General features: G+C 42.2%; 1 protein-coding gene across 1 annotated transcript in view; it reads left to right on the forward strand.

Moving 5' to 3' along the window:
* The window catches only part of itgb5 (integrin, beta 5), a 47,228-nt gene extending 25,428 nt beyond the window's left edge, over window positions 1-21,800 (forward strand). Inside the window, exons 12-16 of the mRNA XM_084085227.1 lie at window positions 14,999-15,221; window positions 16,699-16,799; window positions 19,306-19,431; window positions 19,912-20,078; window positions 21,141-21,800. Coding sequence (XP_083941353.1) covers window positions 14,999-15,221; window positions 16,699-16,799; window positions 19,306-19,431; window positions 19,912-20,078; window positions 21,141-21,236 — 713 coding nt within the window. The 3' untranslated portion in view covers window positions 21,237-21,800. The remainder of the gene's footprint in view (window positions 1-14,998; window positions 15,222-16,698; window positions 16,800-19,305; window positions 19,432-19,911; window positions 20,079-21,140) is intronic.
* Window positions 21,801-22,404: the final 604 nt, after the last annotated feature.

The raw sequence follows: 22,404 nt of genomic DNA on the forward strand, positions 1-22,404 counted from the left end.
CCACTCTACCCTCCATCCACCCCTCCCTTCCACTTTTATAGACTTGACTGAACCTGACCGTCACAGACAAAAGCCCCACAGAGCTTGCTCAGCATGGTATCATTTTCTCAGCTACTTTCCCACATTAAATGCAGCACATATGATGCCCCACCCCTCCTCAGCCCTATCGTTTCGGGCGGTAAGGCACCTTGGAGCCTTGCAGGTGTTACGTTGCACTGAAATTGTAGTGTGCTGAATATCTTTCACTCTCCCTTTCTCTTTCCCTTCCTCGCTGATTCCTGCTGTTGCTTTCATTGTAGCATCTGGGTACACTTGACGTGGGTGCCACTTCGGGACATTTGTGAGTTTGCGTGAGTTACTAACGAGCTGGCAATGTGAAAGATGTAACTGAAACATGACAAAGAATTGGGAGTAAATGGAACCAGCCCCATGGACGTTTGTGTGTAAGAAAGGATTAACGTACCACATTACAGCTGCAGGGCACCTCTTTACACTTCAAACACATTGGGGCACAGAGACATACCACAGCCACATCACGCAAATCTGAGGTTACTGGCCCCAAGGCAGGACTCGCGTATAAAGTTATCATTTCTGCTTTGACTTGACATACTCTTTTATGTGGGATATACATATGGTAGCAATAGATGTATTTATGCCTTTGTCGTTGCTTGTGCATCAGCCATCATCATCACCGTGGTTGGGCAGGTAACCCATAGTTAGGGGTGAGGCTACTTAGTGTAACCAAATGATGCATTGATGTTGCTCATAGAGGATTGTTTTGTCAACATGCAGTGTTTCCCCTATTATGACGTTCTAGCAGCGGTGGTGAATTTGTATAGCGCACGGTTTTAGTTTTTTTCATTCAAAATAAGAAGTCGGGTGTCATTGAGATTGACAGGTGTCGTGGCGTCACGGTGGCCCTGTGGACAGCTTCCAGAACACTTTACTTATGGGCTATACTGAGGCTTCTATCTTTGTATGCAAGACCATTATCAAGATGATCTTCCATGTTTATGTCACAGACGTTACATCAAATTAATATGTTTGATGTAATGTTTGATGCCACTTAAAATCCATACATTGTTGAGCGGAATCCCTCGGGGCTCTATAGTAGGGACTTTTCTGTTTTCACTCTACATTAAATATGATATTACGTTTTCCCAGATTACGGATGCTGAGGTTTAAGTGGTTTATTTTATCGTGCAACGGTGTTGCTTTCTTGACAAAAAGAACAAATCTGTAAGATATCAACTTGCTGTCTTTTGAGTGAAGTTGCAGGACTTTTTTTTCCCCTTTTGTCTCGTGTTAGGCAAATGATTATCCTGATCAGCATTGGTTTGCTTCAATGTTGACTTCTACCCAGTGCTTGTTGTAACGTGATTTAATATGCTGAGATGATCAGGTAAGCGTGAAGTTAATTGACCTGAATATGAATTATGAAGCGATATGCTGTTCTGTATGGCCAATAGGCGGATCCCCAGGGAGAGTGAGTATAGCCTACAACACTCCCATGGACTTCCGTTGTAAATGGAGATTATTAACACAATATTCAAACATTTATTGCCAAAACCAACAAGGAGAATGCTTAAGTAATGTGATCACGTCGCGTGGAGATCAAAGAGTGTTGTAACTCTTTCAATGAGACTGGCTGAAGCCCTCTCGTCTCCTGTCCTGTCCTCTCCTCTCTGCTTTGTTTCTGTCTGTCTCACAAGTTTGTAACTGGATATGAAGTGTCCATACTGGTAGCGCAAAATAATGTAACTTAAGGTGGGGGACTTCTGCTTCATGCATATAGGAGAAACACTGAAATCTGAGTGCCACGTTAGAACTCAATTCACCCCCACAATGCGAGTATCTGTGCCTGTGAAACGTGGGCAGCTTATGGCATCAGGTGAGAAGGGCTGGTGTTTGGTTTTCATTTTGTGGGCTCTGCATCTGTTTGAAGAACTTACTGTGAAGTCAGGCCAGCTTACGGACAGCTCAAAGTTTTGAGTGGTTCTAAAGCATTAGTACTCCCCTAGAGGTTGCTGCTCTTGCGTTTGGTTCCATTCAACGTAACAGCATCCAATAATTGTTTTAACGGTTAAAAATGTTGAACAGCTGTGTAAATCTTTGTTTGCTTACTGTTGGAAGCATGGTGTGCGGACCCCGGGGTGCACTGCTGCTGCTGTTGTTGACCAAATAAATATTAGGCTATGTGAAGCTTCTGGCTCTTTCTGTGTGTGGAATGGGCTAGAGAACAGGCCACCTACAGTATCTACGTTCTTGGATTATACTTGTTTAGAGACGGACAGAGAGGTACCCAAGACTAATAACCTGTTTGCCGGCGGGCACACTTTCTCATGGAGTTTCACCACATCCACTCACACATAAGCTATCCTCTCCATAAAGGAGCCAAGACGCTTTGTCAGCTTGCCTAGCTAGTGTTCTGCATGCATTGAGATATGTCAGTCCTGCATGTCTGATCATGATCTTCAAGGTAGACCAATAGAGATCATCCTGGCACTGATGTGTTGAGGCCTCAGAGGAACTTGTTCAAATAACGCTTAAAAGAAGAGAGTTTCTGTCTTGGTTAGCCACTGGAAGGAAGTGAAAAGAAGCATTGTGTGTGTGTATCTCACCCAAATCTAGACTGGCATTTCTTCTGCCTTTTTGGTTGGACACAAGTTTGACCGTATAAATTATCCTTCCTTTTTTTTTTGTGATACTTAATGGCAACAGTGGCAAGTTTTAACCCTAAGCCGTTTGCTTGAGTGACATTTTCATGACTTTCACTTTATCTTTCGCATAAGCACATTTTGCAGATAATTATGAGCTCACTATCAGATCTGCACCCAGAATAAGAAGTGTGATTAATGTCTGCCTGATTTATACTTGGTTGCACAGCGTTCGCGCATCTGAAAATAGATGATCTCACTGCATCGCACAACGCGATGCAGTGTGAGCTTGTAGATCTGCTGTTTTCGGTGCACATGTAAAACTAAGGATAAATCAGGCTTAAGAACAGGTCACCACCATAGATCCACCGCCACCATGTCTAACTCGCACAGACAAACATCGCAACCATCACTGTCATCACACACACACACACACACACACACACACACACACACACACACACACACACACCCGTGGTTATAAGTCTCTTTCAGATGCCTCAGTGTGTCAACACACAACATGCAGACTCAGCTACTTTTAGGTACATCATCAACGTCAGCGCAAAATAGTAGGTTGCTTTCGGTATGTACTGGCCCTAATCACTGGATCTCAGTGGTGTATTTGACCCTTGACTCATTATTTTATATAGTCTTTTACCCTACACTTAACTACAAGTTGCATACAGAAGGAGTATGTTCAGACATCAAGTGATTGAAGAGAATGCCAAAGTAAACATTATTCTCCTGGTCAGTAATAACTATTGTCTGTCAGTCATGCGATGTGAGCCGTGCAAAATCACACGTGTCAGAGCCACCGATGTCCATAATTACACGAAATCTGACCTCGTGCTATGTTCTTTTAGTTTTAATAAGCTCTCCTGGCTGCTTATTTTGAAGGTCAGCAGTGGCCTGCTATCAGTGAAATAATATTCTTTTGCTGGCTCACAAAGATAACCTAACCATTGTGGTTGTGGCTATTTTGAGGCACCCTCTCCTACATTTCTTATAGCCTACATATTGATTATGTATTTATTTCTGATGACGAACAGTTTGACTTAGCCTACAAGAGAGAGCTTGTTGTGCCTGCATATTTTAACAGCCCACATTTTTGGGCAGTTTTCTCCTAACATAAAGAGAGAGACACACGCAGATTGGGCAGTAATATAGTTGTTGTGAATGGCTTGGCATTGGGAGAATACCAGCCACATCTATGAACACTATACAGAACACGCACAACAGAGCCAATTTGAATAGGCTACATGGTTGGGCGCAGTTGGGCTGAACTGAAGCAAATGGAGTTGGTTAATAGAGAAATGGGTTACTTACTTATCATTGCCGGGCAGATACCTTGTATATCCATATTTCAACTTTTTATGTCGCAAATGTGTCACGATATGTTCAGCTGTTTTTGAAATAGTTTAAAAGTTAATGTTAAAGTGGTTAAGTGTGTCTGTGGATTTTATAAATATTGCACCAATGAAAAGTATTAACAAGAACTTGAGACTAAATAATAACTACATTGGATCCATTGTTTTTCCAATTTCTTGATGAAAAGTAACGGTTTTGGGCATACAAGGTTTCCTCCCGACAGTGACGTTATGTGGTACTGTACGTGTTCAATTCTACCACAGTATTGTGTCACAAGTGATTTACAAATGACCCCTCCTTGTAATAGAAAAACAAATATTTTAGCCCTGCTAGCAGGGATCGTGATGTCTGTCTCAAACAAGATATTTCAAAAACTGCTGACCAGATTGTCAACTGCCTGCGTATGTAATACCTCTTTGACTGCGAGTGCTGTTTCAGTGGAATGGGCAGGTTTGAATCCTGTCTGCTTAGAATAAAAACAGTTGTTCTGTGAGAGGTGGAGAGAGAGCTTGTTAGAAACAACACGTTAAAAGGGTTTGGAAAGAAAAGAAAGTAAGTCATACTGGTCTATAATGCTTGGTTCTGTTTCTTTAGGAGTGGAGTTCTTATCAAAGTAGGTGATGAAAGCTTCATTAGAGAAGGATAAGTGAACCAGTGGAGGGGGTTAGGAGAGAAGACAATGTTAAGAAGAGCTTCCTTGGGTAACTTAGAGGCAGAGGACTGAGCACTTCCTGTCAGCTACTCAGAGATGTGTTGGCTCAGCTCTGAGGGCCTCAGATAACCAAGGAGCTGAAGGACACATGGTGTGGTGAGAGAGATCGAGAAGTGAAGTTACAAAGTGTTGGTTGGAGACATGAAGGGGTGTAACGGAGAGGTTAGAGGGGGAGCATGATGTAGAGAAGTCCAATACATTACCAGCTCTATGAATAGGAGGGGATAAGGAAAGTTTTAATGAGGCCAGAAGAGAATAAACATGAAGATACTTGTCAGTGGGTAGGTTGGAGTCGCCTTGTAGAAAGAGGAGTGCCATCTTCCGGGAATGAGCAGATAATAGTATCCAGCTCTTCAAGGAAATCCCCTAGATGTGATGGAGCACAATGATGAAAAGAGGGATAGAAATTGTAAATTTATGCAAGGGTGTGGTTAGCTCTTTGACTGTCAGAAATAAAACATCATTTTGCCACGCCACTGCCTGCAGAGTGTTTTCACTCACCTTTGAAAAATCATAGAATATTTATCTCCGTTATGATCGATCCCCCAATCACTTTTGCCACCCATTTTGGGTGGGAACCCCTATTTGTAACTATACCTTTCAGGACAGGAACCCCTTTTGGGGTCCTTGTTGCTATGTACAGTATATAGCAACATACATTTGTTGTAATTTTTGAATAAATATTTGAAGTTTTTCAGAAAACCTAGGTCAGGATTTAGAAGGCATTTTTAGAATCGGCCTCAGGTCTAAATGGGTTAAAAGACGTATCTGAGTCTCATAGAATCATGAGATGACCCATAGGCGAGCGAACAGCGCCATCTAGTGGAAAACCACTGAAAACACACATCTCGTCATTGGCACTGTGAGCCATTGCAAAATATGAGAGAAATCTCGCCATTGGAAGTCAAAGAGTTAAGGTGAGGGTAAGGATCTTGAAGGGCAGTTACTCAATGAGGTTGTTGAAATTGGGTACAGGTTCAGGAGTCACAACATCGATAATCTATAATGTGTGTGTGTGTGTGCGTGCGAGACAACTAGTGACATTACATTTCAGATGAACACTACAGGAGCTCCTGGAAGGAGTCAGTGTATCAGCTCCTCACTTTGCTTCTCTGTTTTCCTGTGAGCTGCTGGAAGCTCCAGCTTTGTTACATCTGGCCTGGATGATCTGAGCAGATGTTGTTGCTGCAGCGTTCTTTTTGCCTCCAGAACTGATGGCACTGTTCCACATTATATGATCCACTTTTAATCTCAAAGCATAAAACTCTAGCCTCTGTGATACACAGACTATGTCTGACTGTAGTTTTCTTTCTTTTTTTGACCCTCCCTAAAAACCCAATTAATCTCATGCAGTATTAAGACCCACTAAATAGGAATACTAAAACTGAATGACATTTATTACCACTCCCACGTCCTCGAAGCATATTTCCCTCTCCAGTGCAGCAGAGTTGGATCAGACTGGGGATGACCTTGGAGGGTTTTGAGACGGACAGAAGATTCTGTTTTGTTGTGTCTCTCTTCTTATCTCCTGAATGTACGAATGTGTGATGGCCTTTTGAACTGAAAGAGGATTAGTTCTATGTTTGAGCCAAACAGAGGCAGTACATGAGTGACAACAGCGAAGAGGCGTTGCATCGCGTTGTGGGCTTGTAGATCGTCTATTTTCTGTATTTTTTTTTAACCCTAACCCTTATATATTGTATAAATATTGAATAAGTGTTACATTATTAAGGATATGGCCTGTTTTGGCCATAGTACATTCTTTATTTTGATTACTTATTATATTTCAGTAATGTGCTTTGTCATATCTGCCCAATGATATTTTTATTTACAAAGCCTACATTTGTTATTTATGTTCAAAGCCCAAAACATAATTAAATCATTAACAACACAACAGAGGGGGGAATGTATTCACAACCAGTTATTTTCCTGGAAGAAAAGGAAAAGCATGCTTGGTTTCTAAAATAAAAAACCTAGCTTGAGCTTTAGCCTCTTTACTAAAATACCAATGTGAGATCCAAAAGTTAAATGATCAGTTAAATACCCAGATGTCTTAAGTATGTAGAGTTGTCTCACTTAACATTCTGTAACATTGTGAAAATGCATTTTCCTTGTGTGTGTCTTTGTGTGCCATTAAGTGTTGAGTTAAAGTAAAAAAGCAGCAGAGGAGGAGTGCTTGTTTACAGAAGACGCTGTCACTCTGAGGTTTATCAAGGCTAAAAGCCTCTCTGTCAGTTGTTTTTGAGGTTTTATCTTTGCTGTGAAAGCATCGCTTTTCTTTTCCATCCCTCATTTGGCAGTCTTATCTGACTGGGAGTGCGATGCTTCGCTGCGATGTGCTGCTGTGTAACTTTTGGGGTGTGTGTGTGTGTGTGTGTGTGTGTGTGTGTGTGTGTGTGTGTGTGTGTGTGTGTGTGTGTGTGTGTGTGTGTGTGTGTGTGTGTGTGTGTGTGTGTGTGTGTGTGTGTGTGTGTGTGTGTGTGTGTGTGTGTGTGTGTGTGTGTGTGTGTGTGTGTGTGTGTGTGTGTGTGTGTGTGTGTGTGTGTGTGTCTGTCCTTAAAAGGAGACCATGCTAATGTAAACTGCTAGCCACTTTAGCATAGCACGGACTGCAGATCACGTTTTCCCCCGCAAAGCATGGTCTGTTGTTTATTACCTTTGTTCTCTGTCAGACTAGTACAACACAAAGTAGTCTGAGCTAACACTTTGAGGTTATGACCAAAGAGTCTTGACGACACATATAATCTAATCCCACAGCCTACTGTATAATTAAGCCATGTGGTTTTTGGTGACATTGTGTTCTCCTGTCACAGCTTTCATTAAATTCAGTCTTCCCAGGCTCTGGGAGGGGCGCTCTGCTACAATAGATATATCTAGGTCTAGGCCTAGCCTGTCTGAAATTAATGTTCAAAGAACCCCACGAGTTCTCATTTTTGTTCCTTTTATTACATTTCAGACCAGAACCAACTGCACCCACACCCAGACTATTTAAATTGTATTTCACATTGTGTGTGTAGTCAAGTGTATTTATAGTTTGGTATACAACAACTCTTTGTGATGTCGTTCAAAAAGAGTGCATCTAAATGAAAAAAAAAATGATATCCTATAGTTCATGATTATGATGTCTCAGTCAGTCACACATTATTTTTCCAATTCTAACCATGGTCTGATATTTTAGGACCTGGCTGCCAAATCAAAATCAGGAGATGTTTATTGGGCAGTAGATTTCCTTCCAAATTCCTCATGTGAACCGTGCTAATTCAAGCACACCACAAATATTCCAAATATTCAAAGTACTGTTTTGTTTTGTTTCCTCTCCTCCAACCCCGCTGACAGCAGGAAGTACAGCTATGCTTCTGACTAACAGAGACCTGAGTGGTCAGAGGGCATGTTTTCTATTGGGAGACACACACACACACACACACACACACACACACACACACACACACACACACACACACACACACACACACACACACACACACACACACACACACACACACACACACACACACACACACACACACACACACACACACACACACACACACACACACACACACACACACACACACACACACCTCTGGGACATAGTTGGCTCTCTGGCTGCCAATGGAGGAAGTCTCTCTCTCTTTCTCTGTCAACATTGGGAGGGAGAGGGGAGCTTCTATTCACATAGAAGAGCGTGCCATTCCCTCTGCATTTAGCCTCACAGCATCACACCAGCCCTTCCCTCTGCATGTAGCCCAACAGCATCACACCAACATTCCATGATCTGCATGTTGCCTCACAGCATCCCACCAAGGATTCAGGATGAGGGTTGCTGAGTTCTTCAGGGCAACCCATTGACCAGCAGCTCTGTGGGGGTCATTCAGTCCAGTCCAGATAAAGAATTCAGACTTAATGTAAATAGGAAAACTGTGTCTTCTTGGAGTGTGTTTAGATTGAGAGGCCATTGGTCTGTGTGTAAACACTGTAATCTCACTACCATTATTGTTCTGTTAATATGTTGATTTTTCAGTTGTAGACAAAAATGTGGATCCCACAAACGCCGTCCCCAATGGCTGATGTTTTCACCAATGAACAGTACAACTGGAGGGTTTGTGAATTATATTCAGTCAAGAGGGTAACGCCTGTAGTTGTAAGATGGTGTCTAAATTAAGCATCAGCATTATGCTTTGAACTAGACACATCTGCGCTCTCTCCTTTCTCTCTCTCTCTCTCTCTCCATCCTGAAAAGAGATGAGATGCGCTGATGATGAGTCAAGTACTCTTTAGACATTCTGAAGTGGCAAGCAGGAAATATTTGGAAATGCAGTCAAGAGTGCGGTTGGATTGGACCTATAGTTTATTTTGTGGGCTTCTTGTGAAACATGCTGCATGGGTTTACTTTCTCCTGTTTATTCTGAAGCCACTTTCTTCTCATTACTCATTGACATGCCGTTGTCAGTCGCTTCTAATAATAGCCTGGCCCTCTCCTTAACATTTGCCCAGTGTACTGTACATTTGGTTTCATGACTGTGGGCACTGGGTAGCGATGATGATGATAATGTGTAAATATATATGTTCCTAGTCCTGGCTTGCTTTGGCTCAGAAGACTGAACTATGCTCTAGATTCCATATTTATCCTTACATAAAGTCAGAAAACCAAGACATACTCAAACACACAGAGAGCCTATAATTCACTCAGTCTTACACATTCTGGGGGCCAGTGCTTTGCGGACTGGGGAATGCTTATCACTAGCCAAGTGAAACTCCTCAGAGCATATACTGTATGCTTACATGAAGACAATAGTTTATGTAGGTATGTGTGTATGTGTAAGTGATTGAATATTGCCTGTGAATAATAGTATCGTAGTTAAGGTTGAATCATGGAGAAGTGAAAAGCAGGGCAATGAGACCTTACTGTAAATTTGTGTCTGTATGGGTAGACTTGGTCTGGGGCCATCTGCAGTTTAGGCTCTGAGTTATGATGGCTGTCATGTCCTTTTCAGCAGTCTCTCTCTCTCTTTCATGGCTGATGTTTACAGTATATGGTGCAGCAGCAGTGATGCGAGATATGAATTAACTCGGTGACCTATATCTACTGAACAGAGGGAGAGAGCCTAGTGTAGCACGGGAGAAACACAACAGCACCAGGCCAAGTCTTTTTTATGGCCTGATTCCATTCTGTTGAGTATTTCATTCCCTCGTGCCCTCTGTCACTCCCTCTTACATTTTATGACATCATCGTTAGATAGCTATTTATCAGGTGTAGTCTCATGTATAGGTTAGATAGTTGTGTCAAATTAATTGGTTAACGAAAGTTAAAGAAATGTGGCAACACAGCCCATCTGCATTCAGGTTACCTGGAATGGTTCATTATGTGTAAAGGCTCATTTATACCTTGTCTTAGGACAAAAAGTTTTCCACGGCGGTACAATGACGCGTACATTTGCCATAACCTTTGTTTGGCTAGGCTACTGGACAATGCTCACCAGATGCCTGAGAGCAACGTCATGATGAGGTAACAAACGAAGGGGGAATAGGGGACCAAGCATCTGAACACATTCCACCCATCCAACAGCTGTGTTTATCATCCACCGTGTTTGTCCTCACCATCGCGCCATGTCATGATGACCAGACAATAAGCCACAATAAATTAGCTGATTTAGAGCTCACTAAGAAAATATGTTTTGCACTACTTTGTGCAAAACATCTGTTTCAAGATGTTGTGATGATTACGGAATGTGAGCTCAGATTCTTGCCAGACGTTTGCATGCTTCAGTGCTGCGTTTGTGTCCAGCAAATTAATTCTCGCTTGGCGAGGTGCCAGTCTCTCAATATTGTGAATGAGTTCTTTGCTGTGAGAAGATCATCTTCCAGTACTATACTATAGGACATGGGATCATGGTTTACGGTTATTTACCATAACTGAATACCACGGGGCCATACTGTAGTGTATAGGCGATTCAATCACGTTATGCCAAGGGAATGCGATGGTTCTCACAGGAAAGATCTCTGCTGAATCAGCATGTACAGTAAATGTTTAGTGGAGAAATGTAAATAGAGATAGCTGTAACTGAAATGATATGCAGTTTAATTCTCCTCTCTGTTACATTCACACACACATCATGGTTGGCAAACTCTCAGCAACACAACTCAAAGATAAACAGTTTATTTTTGTTATGGTTATCGCATTGACTCCGTCGTGCGAAAAACAGCCTAGTGTTCTGGCTGTCAAGGGTGGCAACCTTAACAATATCCACATGCGCGCTCGCAAACGCATACAAACAAACACACACACACACACACACACACACACACACACACACACACACACACACACTCACACTCACACACACGGTGACAATATGAGCAGAAGGTGTAGGTATGTTAACAGCTCGTCATGACTTGTTTGACAGTGAGCATCTGACAAAGAAGCAGCACTTGAACTTCTTTTATCCTCCGAACTGTCAAGACAAAACTTGCCTGCATCTCAACCAGTGAATATCCTAGCAGCAGTGCCCCCTGTTCAGGACACATTCTCAGGCCTGGTTGTGTGACTGAGCCTAATGCCACGCATGCCACTCGCTGACACAAAGCCACTACAGAGAGACACAGAAAGAGCTTTTTCCCTCAGGCCGTCAGAGCTCTGAACAATGACCCAACTGCCAGGTCAGCTGTCTTTAACCTGTAAAAACCCGCTCACCAACAGAGCTCATACTGTAGTTTTGGGCATTATCTTGCACAATCCTCTTGTATAAATTGTATGTTTTAGATTTATATACAGTATAAGCCACAAAGACAGAACAACATTTTCCCCCTTGAAAGTTTCTTTAGCTTCAGAAAAGTGCATCCTCAAGGATAAATAACAGGTAGTTTATAAAGAGCATCCAGCAAACACCTCAATATGAGAGGGGTGTAAAGTATATTGTTATATTGTTAAGTCATGATGCGCATTTCCCTGATATGTTTATGGGCCGCTAAGCCACACAGAAGGTAAAACAGACTTTTGAATCTAGCATTTCTATCTCCATTTTTATCCTCCAATAAAAATGCTTTTATCCGTGATTTCAGTGCTCACTGAATGATGGTTCACTGACCATGAAATGAGTAAAGAAGGATCTGTGACCCTCTTGGACTCAGGTTTCAGCCCAGTTAAACACTGAACATTCTGGAACTGCACCTGAAAGAATGCTCTCCACCATTACTGTACTACTACTTTTGCACTACCACAAATAATGTAGTATGTACACTAGTGTCCCTATTCCTGGGGGAACATTTGGCAAAAAATAGCAGATCTACAAGCTCACAATGCTTGTAGATTACCTATTTTCAACAAAGGGATTTGGTGTTCAGGGGGAAAAATACGTAGCTTCTACTAGCCTGGTAACCCCCCCCCCCTCCCCCCCCTCCGGAAATCTCATTTGTATCAAATGCAAATGAGATTTCCGGAAGGGGGATGGTCTACCAGGATAAAAAATACGTAAGGGGCCTAGTATAGACCCCGGTCAACAGTCTAAAAACTCTGCAATGGTGTATCTCCCTTGCAAACATACTGCCGCACATAGCAAACGTCTTTGTTTAAATTTAGGTAGGTAGGTATTTATTCATCACTGAGGGGAAGTTAAGGTCTTGAGCAGCCCTCATCAAAACAACAACAAAAGATAATTCTCTACATTATTATACTAATACTACTTTATTATTATAAAACTTGTAATAAACATCTGAATGTTCCATGCTGACTCTCAAAATCCGAGTCTTTATTAGCTCCATGGCTGACAGTGGCACCACAATCTGTCTGTTGTCCGATGAACAAAAAGAACATTTGCTCACACTGGTGATTGAGTTTGTGACTGACCCAATATTTTCAACACGATATAAAACTATTGCTGTAATTCATTTATGATCTTTTTTACTTTGTGTGTGGGGTTTTATGTCCTAGTTTAGACAATTACTCATACTGTCTCCATGCGGTCAGTGTATCCCTATTCGTATCAATAAAGAACAGACGAAATATTATGAAACACATACGCTGTGGGAAGAATGCTGCGGTCGGCACATTAGTGCGCCCCCTGTTGCTTATGGCAAACCAAGTGACGCAAGAAGAATTCTCTATCCATTATTACCGTAAAGGCAGGCTAACACCTGGATTTCATTAGTGTCCTTCCAGAAGGTTAGACCATCCACCTTTGCAGTGCTAGTATATGTATGCACCTAAGTGAGATGACCATTACGCAGAGGTGTTAACCTCTATAAAGAAGACATTTCCTGTACTTTACAGCAGCTCAGGACCTCCTGTGAATACTGTGATCTGATCTGACCTGAGAACAGTTTTTTTGGATTGTCTGTTAGAACTTTCAGAGTGAGTGTTTTTACTGCTAATTATATAACCACCACATGAACCCTAGAAACCCCATTCTGGGCATGTCATAATAGGTGAAATTTGATGGAAATAGCAGATCTACAAGCTCACAAAGCGTTGCCATCGGCTGTTTTTATCGAAAATATTTGTTGTAGAGGGAAAAAAGGAGAGGGCAAAATAAAGACTCCTGGGGATCCCAGGTCAACGAAGTATATAGGGTTTATTTGGTTAAAATGTGACAGTCCTCTTGCTGCAGGCTGATCATCTCACAGCTTCATGTGAACATAAGGGAATGTTAATGCTTTTTCCATACCTGTTAAATTAAAGCTGCAAAATCGCTTCTCCTCAACTCAGACCTTGAATTATCACCTTTTGTTCTGCTTGTATTTTTTTTGTGTTTGTCTTGACGTCGCGTGCCCCATCTCCCGACAATCTACACTTTCGCCAGCTGTGATAATGTCTTAATGAATGTGTTCATTGTGGAGGGTCTTGGAAAGCAACTGGCGTGGAAAAGCGCTTGTCCAGCAATGCTTCCCCCGATTACAGCTGTCGTCTTTTATCGGTCAAGGCCTCCTCTTGTCTGAGATGAGTTTGTGCAGCGCGACCAACAACCACATAAAAACTGAAACGAATCAATGTATCAATAAGCGCTACACAGCTCACACCCCTGAGGCATCGCCTACTCTCAGACTGCTTGCCATAGTGCTAGTCCTATTATAACCACATGAACCCTAGCATCCCTATTCTGGACATGTAATAGACAAACATTCGCTGAAAATAGCAGATCTACAGTCTCACAACGCATCGTTTTGTTATTTTCCCATGGTAAAAAGAAGGAGGGGACCAAGTATATCGTCTTTCGGGTGGAAACCTCATATATCCAAAACTGTTACTTTTCAGGTTTCAAATTCAAAAGTAGCAAAAGTAGCAGATCTACAACCTCAAAACGTGTCGCTTCGCGCAAGCTTGTGGATCTGCTACTTTTGCTACTCTTCTGTAACGCTGTAGTATGATCAGTAAAGCATTCATTTACGAATAAACACAAAAAGTTAGAATATGGAGGTTTCTGCCCGACAGTGACAATATAGGATTAATATTTGTTGGTATGAGATGACCTCTGGTAAGGATCTGTCTGCAGATGCTCCAGCTGTTCACCATTGTAAGGTTAAGTGTTAAAGGTATTTATTTTCACATACAATTCAGTCGCTAGCAGCATTATATGCAGTTACATTCTTGTAATTTTGTATGGGGAAATAGGATGGTCATTGTAACAGTGGTGGTCGGGCGAGAGCAATCCCTGAAGTACACTTTGTGTGTGTGTGTGTGTGTGTGTATGTGCCCACCTAGTCACAATGAGGGTTTTATTTTCTGAATAATGAATACAGTTGAGTCAGTTATAAGGTACAAGGTTGTTTTACAAGATTCTTTATGCCATTCAATCCGAGAACGCATACTGTGTCATTTTAGGTTTTTAGCTATAACCATTATTTCATACTTTGGGCTATTATATATATTATTGAGCTTGTAGATCTGCTATTTTTGAAAAATTTTGACAATTTGTGCAAATCTATGAATACATATATTTTTAAAGGGAACCTTTTTGACTCAAGTCTTTGCTTTTGGGGGTCCCTGGGACAAAAAGAAATTCAGATGGGAGTCCGTGGCCAAATACATATAATTTTGGGTGGTCCTTGACATGAAAATGTTTGAGAACCACTGCTATAGCAACATTATTTCAAAAAACTGTTAGGATTCAGAAGACATTTGTAGATGCTTTCCCAGATTGAATGGGTTATTACAGATCAGAACAGCATTATAGGAAAAACATCCAAAACGGTAACAAGTGTCACAATAACCAATCATTTAGAATGATTATTAGTGTTGATCTCCTGTCTTTCCTCCGTCCTTTCCCAGGTCATGGAGAGTGCCACTGTGGGGAGTGTAAGTGCCATGCCGGCTACATCGGTGACAACTGCAACTGTTCCACGGAGACCTCCTACTGCCTTTCAGATGATGGTCAGATCTGCAGCGGGCGAGGCAGTTGTGTGTGTGGGCGCTGCCAGTGCACTGCGCCAGGAGCCTTCGGAGAAACCTGTGAAAAATGCCCCACCTGCCCCGATGCCTGCGGCACTAAAAGGTATGGAGCTCAAGTCTAAAAAAATCCTCGCCATGTACAGTATGTATGTCAGGTCCACTTCTCCATCATATACCGTATCCAATATTTTCCAGTGACAACTTGAAGTGTTATTATTTGTTGTCAGAGGCACAAATACAGTACTTGCATTTTGACTGTGAAATTCAACATTTTAAACTCCTTGAAATATTATTTGGCAAAAAGTGGCTTATGATTATCACGATTCTATCGTCTGAATGGATGGTTGCACTGTCATTGGCTACTTGGTTGTCAAATCTAGCCTCCACTGTTTTGCATTTGATTAGGGTTTTCTTTTTGGTGGAGGAGAGTAATCTTCCAACTCAAAACTAGGGAAAGGGAGACCTTTGTCCCATGGAGGAAATTAAGATTCAGCTTCACCTAGCTGATGTCTGCTCAGCTGGTTATGAATCATGATGAGTGCTTTGAGGAAGCAGTTAGGGGGTAAGTGTCTTGCTCAGGGTCACTTAAACACAAAGACGGGGCCGGGAGGTGAATCGGTGACCTTCACATTACCAGATGGCCTAAGCTACAACCCCATGCCCCTATGCTCTGACATGGTACTTTCACTTTACATTGCCTTCTTGACTGGTTACCATAGCAACATGACCTATGATTTCAAATGTCAACCATGTGTTTGGTGCGAAACTTAGGTGAGTAACAGTAACAAAACATTTGAAGCTTTAAGCTTAAAGTTTTAAGCTTTGTCAGGTTTATAATCCCAGTCATGCTTATTCATATTAATGGCAGATGGGTCAAAAAGTTCATAGCGTTTGAAGGAAGGCAGAACATTTGAACAAGGCATGATCACAAAGGTCAAACCATCACACACGGTTCGGGTCAAGGATGGAGCCAAAACACCCGTTTAACTCCCTCACTGATTAAACTATCTCTGCTTTGAAAAGAAAGAGCCCTTAAGAGAGAGATGTTAAGATAAATTTGGATGCCATTTGTGACCCAGAGAAATGAAAGGTTGCACTCTTGTGATAACTCATCACTCATCCAGACAATCTTTTGAGGTTGGGCTGCAGTGGCTCTCAGGAATGGAGAAATGGCTTCTATTTAGGACAGGAGAATTCAATCCATCCCGTAGACACACATGGTTCTGGTTTTCCAAGGTAAACGGCCATCTTTAAGGAGTGATCTCTAACCCTTGACCTGACCTTAACCTTCAAGATGGGGTCATCACCTCTCTTCCTCCTCTGAACATCACATTTTTCTGACCTGGTAGATAGTAGACAACACAACAGTCAGAATGAAACGTGACCTGAACTCCAGTAAAATGTCTACTTTATGGCAGCAGAAGCGCATAATATGTAAAATCTGCCTTTGCATTTCTGATGAGGACTGATCTTCAAATGGCGTGCATGTGTGGATTATGCTTGAATTAACTGTGGAGTTATTTCTTAAAATGTGAATGAAAGATGAAGATGATTATTATTATTTAATCTCTGCCCTCTAGGGAGTGTATCGAATGCAGGATCTTCAACTCAGGGCGTCTGGCTGACAACCAGACCTGCCAGCGCCTGTGCAAAGATGAAATCATCACCGTGGAAACCCTCAGTGAGTAGAACTCTTTCTTACATGTACTCGTGTGTGTGTGTGTGTGTGTGTGTGTGTGTGTGTGTGTGTGTGTGTGTGTGTGTGTGTGTGTGTGTGTGTGTGTGTGTGTGTGTGTGTGTGTGTGTGTGTGTGTGCAGCTGGCTGGCAGGCAGAGAAGAGTGTTCACATCTGTGGCATCTGTAACAGTTTCACTTCAAGCATTACATAGCTCTTCCACTGTCACTTTTAATTTTAGCCATTTCACCATTATTGTGGTATGGCCATGCCAAAATACAGTATGGTGTTCAGTGATTTCACTGAACGTGAAACATTTGCACGCCTTTGATGTGTTACAGTACCCCTGCGCGCACGCGCGCGCACACACACACACACACACACACACACACACACACACACACACACACACACACACACACACACACACACACACACACACACACACACACACACACACACACACACACACACACACACACACAGAGCTACCAAGTATAGTAAGTATCAAATGCTGGTGTCTATGCACAGATGCGAAAAGCAGATGTTAAGGCTTGTCTATTGGCAGCCTTTAGACATTGAAACGTGTCACACGCATCTCTATAATTAGTTATGAGGGTACACCCTGTGCACAGTGGGCGGTTGTTTATGTTATTATGTGGCGGGTTTTAGTCTGTGCCTCTCATGGCACCAAGGACATCTTCACTCCCCGAGATAGGGTGCAATAACAGGCAGTGTAGGCCAAACCCCTCATTTGGTTCAAAGCACGCAGCCCATTAAAGTATGAAATTCTATGTAGCCCCCCGCCCCCTTGTTTCCCCTCAATAGGTGGTATACCCCACCCACTAAACAAACATCGAACTCTACCTGCTCCTATTAAGCTTTGTCCCCCACGTGCCACTTTTAAAAACCTGGCTGCAATATAAGAAAACATTTGCAAAAGAAATACCCAACAACACCACCACCACCAGAAGAAATCAATTATTGGAGCACTGAGCTGAACTGTGTTGCATGAAAACACTTTGGGGTACAATTTGGGTGCTCGCTAGCCATCACCAAGTATCGCTGGCCAAGTATTTGCCCTCAACTGCTTAAGTAGGCCTTTTCCCTTAAGCTTTGTTGCTGCAAAGTTATTGTTTTTACTTATTAAGGGACCTCTGTAGCAAATCAAATAATTTGACAAAAACAATGGCTGGCTTTTTGTTGCTTAAGGAGGAGGTACTGTACAAAGCCACATTCTCCATGACAGGAATAACACTTGTTATAATATGATTATAACAACTGCTTGGACAGTACAATATATAAGCACTGCTCGATAACTAAGTGACGCTTCTTCTTAACAGCTGGATTCCCATAAATACCGGTATACAGCATAATTGTTTTATTTAATTTCCTATTCCATACACTAGCAGCGTTTACTTTATTCCATACTGTACATTACTATTTCCGAAGATCATTTAGCAAGCTTTATTCACTGATGCTGAATGATCTAAATTGACTGTGGAATGCTGTGCAAAAATCATCGGTGGTAATTACAGCAAGACAAATAAACAATAGCTTTATAGTGTCACATTATTGTACAAGAACAAATTATATTAATCAAAATGTATCCTCTAATGTACTAGGCATGATAAATCAGTTAAATGGAACTGCTGCAAACTGCAATGAAATGCAGAAAAATTGGCTGCAACGGCAATTTAATGAATACCTCCATCCACCCTCTCAGAGAAACAAACGGACCACAGAAATATATAAGGGGTGGTATGTCTCCCTGTTTCCTTTCCTTTGCTAAATACGCCCTTAAAATGTTGTAATGTTCCAGAGTCTCAGACTTCTCAGAGTCCAGACTGTAATTTTTCTATAAGTCCTGGCATCTCCTAAAAGCATTTTCCACTTTGCTCCCAGCCCAGCGGGGAACACTTGACTAATGTCTGGGAATGTATAGTATTAATAAGTAAATGCATTGTGATGCAGTCTAGCATAGAAGAGACAGTGGGGCTGGTGAATGTTAGTCCAGTTAAAACTATTTTCAGACAGTTGTGTGTTGCCCCCGCCAGCCCCTGGCCCAGATATGAGCCTTTTCACTGCATTCCCCGCTAGTTCAGCCATCTGACTGCCCTTAATGGTCTCCACATGTACATTCCGGAAACATTGTGCACAAAATAGAAGGGGGGAGCTGGGGCAGGGGGTCAGAATGGGTTTGCTGACCTCACAATCCCTAATGGCCTTCAGATATTGTATTTGATTTAGATTGAGAGCTGAAAGCCCCATTTTCCCTACCAGGGAAGGCATTCACTTCCCAATAGTGACTTCACAAGAAAGAAATGTGGACACTCTATAAAGTGTTTTCCTTTTTCTCCAATCAGAGCTAGCTTGCCCCCTCCTAATTTTCCCCATCCTCTCCCTCCTGTTCTCTCCTTTTTCTCTCTTCTGTCTCTCTATTTCTCCCTCTCGTCAAAGCAAGCCGTTCATGTGATTGAAACTTTGTTTCTCCCATACTCTCTACTTCCAGAAACCGACGACCACCAGACCACCGCTGTGCTCTGTGTGTACAAGACGGAGAACGACTGTGTCATGAAGTTCACATACTCTGAGCACGCCAATGGACAGTCCGTCCTCACAGCTCTCAAAGAGCCAGGTCAGAGCTCCCAACACTGTTAGTTCTCACAAGAAGGAGAGAGGGGGGTTAATAGAAGACCCTGTGAAATTATTTTTGAAACATTCCTTTGGCTGTTTTGTACCAAATAGGCTATGCTAGTTTAATTTATGGCTAATATTTCTAATAGGGCTGGGCAATATGGACGAAAGCTAATATCCTGATAGTTTTAACCCTATACCTCGATATCCATATTGTGAATATAAAATCATATGGTGACGATATTAAAAAAAATAGTTTTGCAAATAGCAGATCGTATAAAACAAGGCTTAACTGATTAAAATCAGGAAAAAAACACACCTTTGACTTTGACCTCTTTATTGATAATAAAAACATATGTAAAATGACATACATTGTTACACCATTATCAAAAGGATAGATGCAAAAAAGCCAGTGGCTTATTTACATTCCATATATTGCCAGTCCTAATTTCTAACATCCTGTCTGCCCACCTTCTCACAGAGTGTGGCGGAGCACCTGACGCCATGACCGTACTGCTAGCGGTGGTGGGCAGCATCTTGCTGGTGGGCATCGTACTGTTGGCTGTCTGGAAGCTGGTCATCACCATCCACGACCGACGAGAGTTTTCGCGCTTCCAGAACGCACGTTCCCGCGCGAGATACGAGATGGTGAGGATGTCCCTCCTGCTAATCTTTACATCCGAAACATTTTGCCCCCATCTCAGCTGCAGCTATTTGGTTATGTAATACTGTTCTAGTAAGCTGCGTTTGCAGCGAAAAGTACCAGCTCCAATTGCGAGGCACACCGCTTAAAATGAGGCACACCGAGTATGATATTTTACATGTATGTATTTTCAAATAAGTCTGTGTCAAATGTCTGTTTTTGTAAAACCGTGGAATTTTGACTTAAGGGCATACATTACATTGCGGTCTCTAACTAAGGCACATGTGGACCACATTCCTCACATCCATGGCTCTCTGTGGATTAGGACAGCAGCCGAATCTGATGTGAGGTCTATGGCTATAAATATTATCAGTGAGAACAGAACTTATGCGACACATCCGTTGTGGCATAAACATCATGTGCTGATTGAAAGCATCAGGCCCCTTGGACTGCTAGAGCTGTCAGTGATTGTTTCTTTTTTGTTTGTTTTTTACGCTGCAATCCGGAACTTATTTTTATGAATAATCATTTTAGCCACTTGAACCATAGTGTCCCTATTCTTGGGCGAATAGTTGGTGAAAATGGCAGGTCTACAAGCTCACTATGCAACATATTGTGAGCTTGTAAATCGGCTATTTCTGACAAAGACATTTGGTGTATCGGGGAAAAATGAGGGGGCCTAAACCGCTGAGAAATTATGCGTTTCATCGTGGAAAGGATTTTATTAAAACTGCAATCCAGAACTTTTGCAACACGCTGTGAGCTTGTTGATCAGCTGTTTTTGCTAAATGTCATACGACAAAGTATATAGGGCTTAACTACCTAAACCCTATATAGTTTGTTGACCGGGTCCTCCAGGGCTCTATACATGGTCCCCTCCTTTTTTCTTTCTACACCTCTTCGCCGAAAATAGCTGATCTGCAAGCTCGCAACAGCTTGTAGTACTGCTATTTTCGCGGAATGTTTTCTTATTATGACATGCCCAAAAAAGGGACACTAGCGTTCATGTAGGTAAGTGGTCAAAGGGCCATCTAACATTGTGTCCCTATGTCTCACTTTGCCCCCAGGCCTCCAACCCTCTGTACAAGCATCCCATCTCTACCCACTCAGCAGAGACAGACTTTAACATGTACGGCAAGTCCTACAACGGGGCGGTCCACTGATCTCTCAGCCAGAGGGTCAGGGCACGGCAGGACCGGTCCAACTGACTTAACTCTGGAGATGTGGCATGGAGGTAGATAGTGAACTAAAGCACACCCATCCCTCTGCACTGCCAAGGACCTGATAGCAGAAGTGAAACAAACTCTCGACTGTGTTGGAGGGGAAATTGCTGCCTTTACTATTTTTTTTTCTTGTCTGGAGGAGAATCCAGCTGATTGCGGAGATGTGACCTGACTTCTGTTTTAGTCTGGTAATGGCGACCGAACTCTGCATTTCGGAGCAATGAAGCATGGACCCCCCATGGGTGTTCTATAAGAAGAGAAAACTGACAGCTTGAGTGCGTTTGTCAACTTTTGCATTAAACGATAGCTCACATAAAAAAGCAGTTTGTATTGTACAGAGCAGGCAAGGCATTGGCCTATATTTGTATGTATATTTTTTTAAACGCTGAAAATGCCTTTCTCACTACCAACTATGCATCCTACAGTGCTTCCTTCTCTGCAAATGGACATTCATACGACATCAGAGGATTCTAGATTCACAAGTTAATTAAAAGGAAAAATACATATTTTTGAAGTTGATTATGATGATATTGTGGTACTACTAACATTAAATGAGTAATAGACTTAACCTCTTACCCATGTTTTGCACAGAGAATACTAGGAATCAGTCTCATAAAGTGACTTAAAAGAATCATTCCTTTTTTTTGTACAACTGCACTTACACTCACTTGGTCCTTATTGCAGGATAGCAACCCTTTTAACATTTACACTCTTCTCTTAGTAATCCTCGGTGAACGGGGGGAAAAAGTACAGTTTAGATGCTGTATAAGCCCTAACATGGTAAACTGCCTGGCATCGCATTCTTAGACACCATGGTAGAATATTTGCTCCATTATATCTAACTGGCATACCATAGAGCATATCTAATATGGAATATACGCTCTCCATGCTGTTCTTTGAGATCTAGAGAAGTAACCATGTAAAGGCCTTTGGGTTCACTGAGAAGTGTGCAGAGGACTGCGTTAGTTCCCCAGTGGCATGATGGCCTGTCCACCCTGCCTCAGGGAGGAGCAGAGACACTGAGGTTTCTATGGGGTGGTGACCAGGGTCATAAATCCTGACACAACTGTTCCCACAGGAAGAGGTGGGTATTGGAAATGGCACTGGT

Source organism: Gymnoscopelus microlampas (genome assembly GCF_963454915.1).
Source record: "Gymnoscopelus microlampas genome assembly, chromosome: 17".
NCBI lineage: Eukaryota > Metazoa > Chordata > Actinopteri > Myctophiformes > Myctophidae > Gymnoscopelus > Gymnoscopelus microlampas.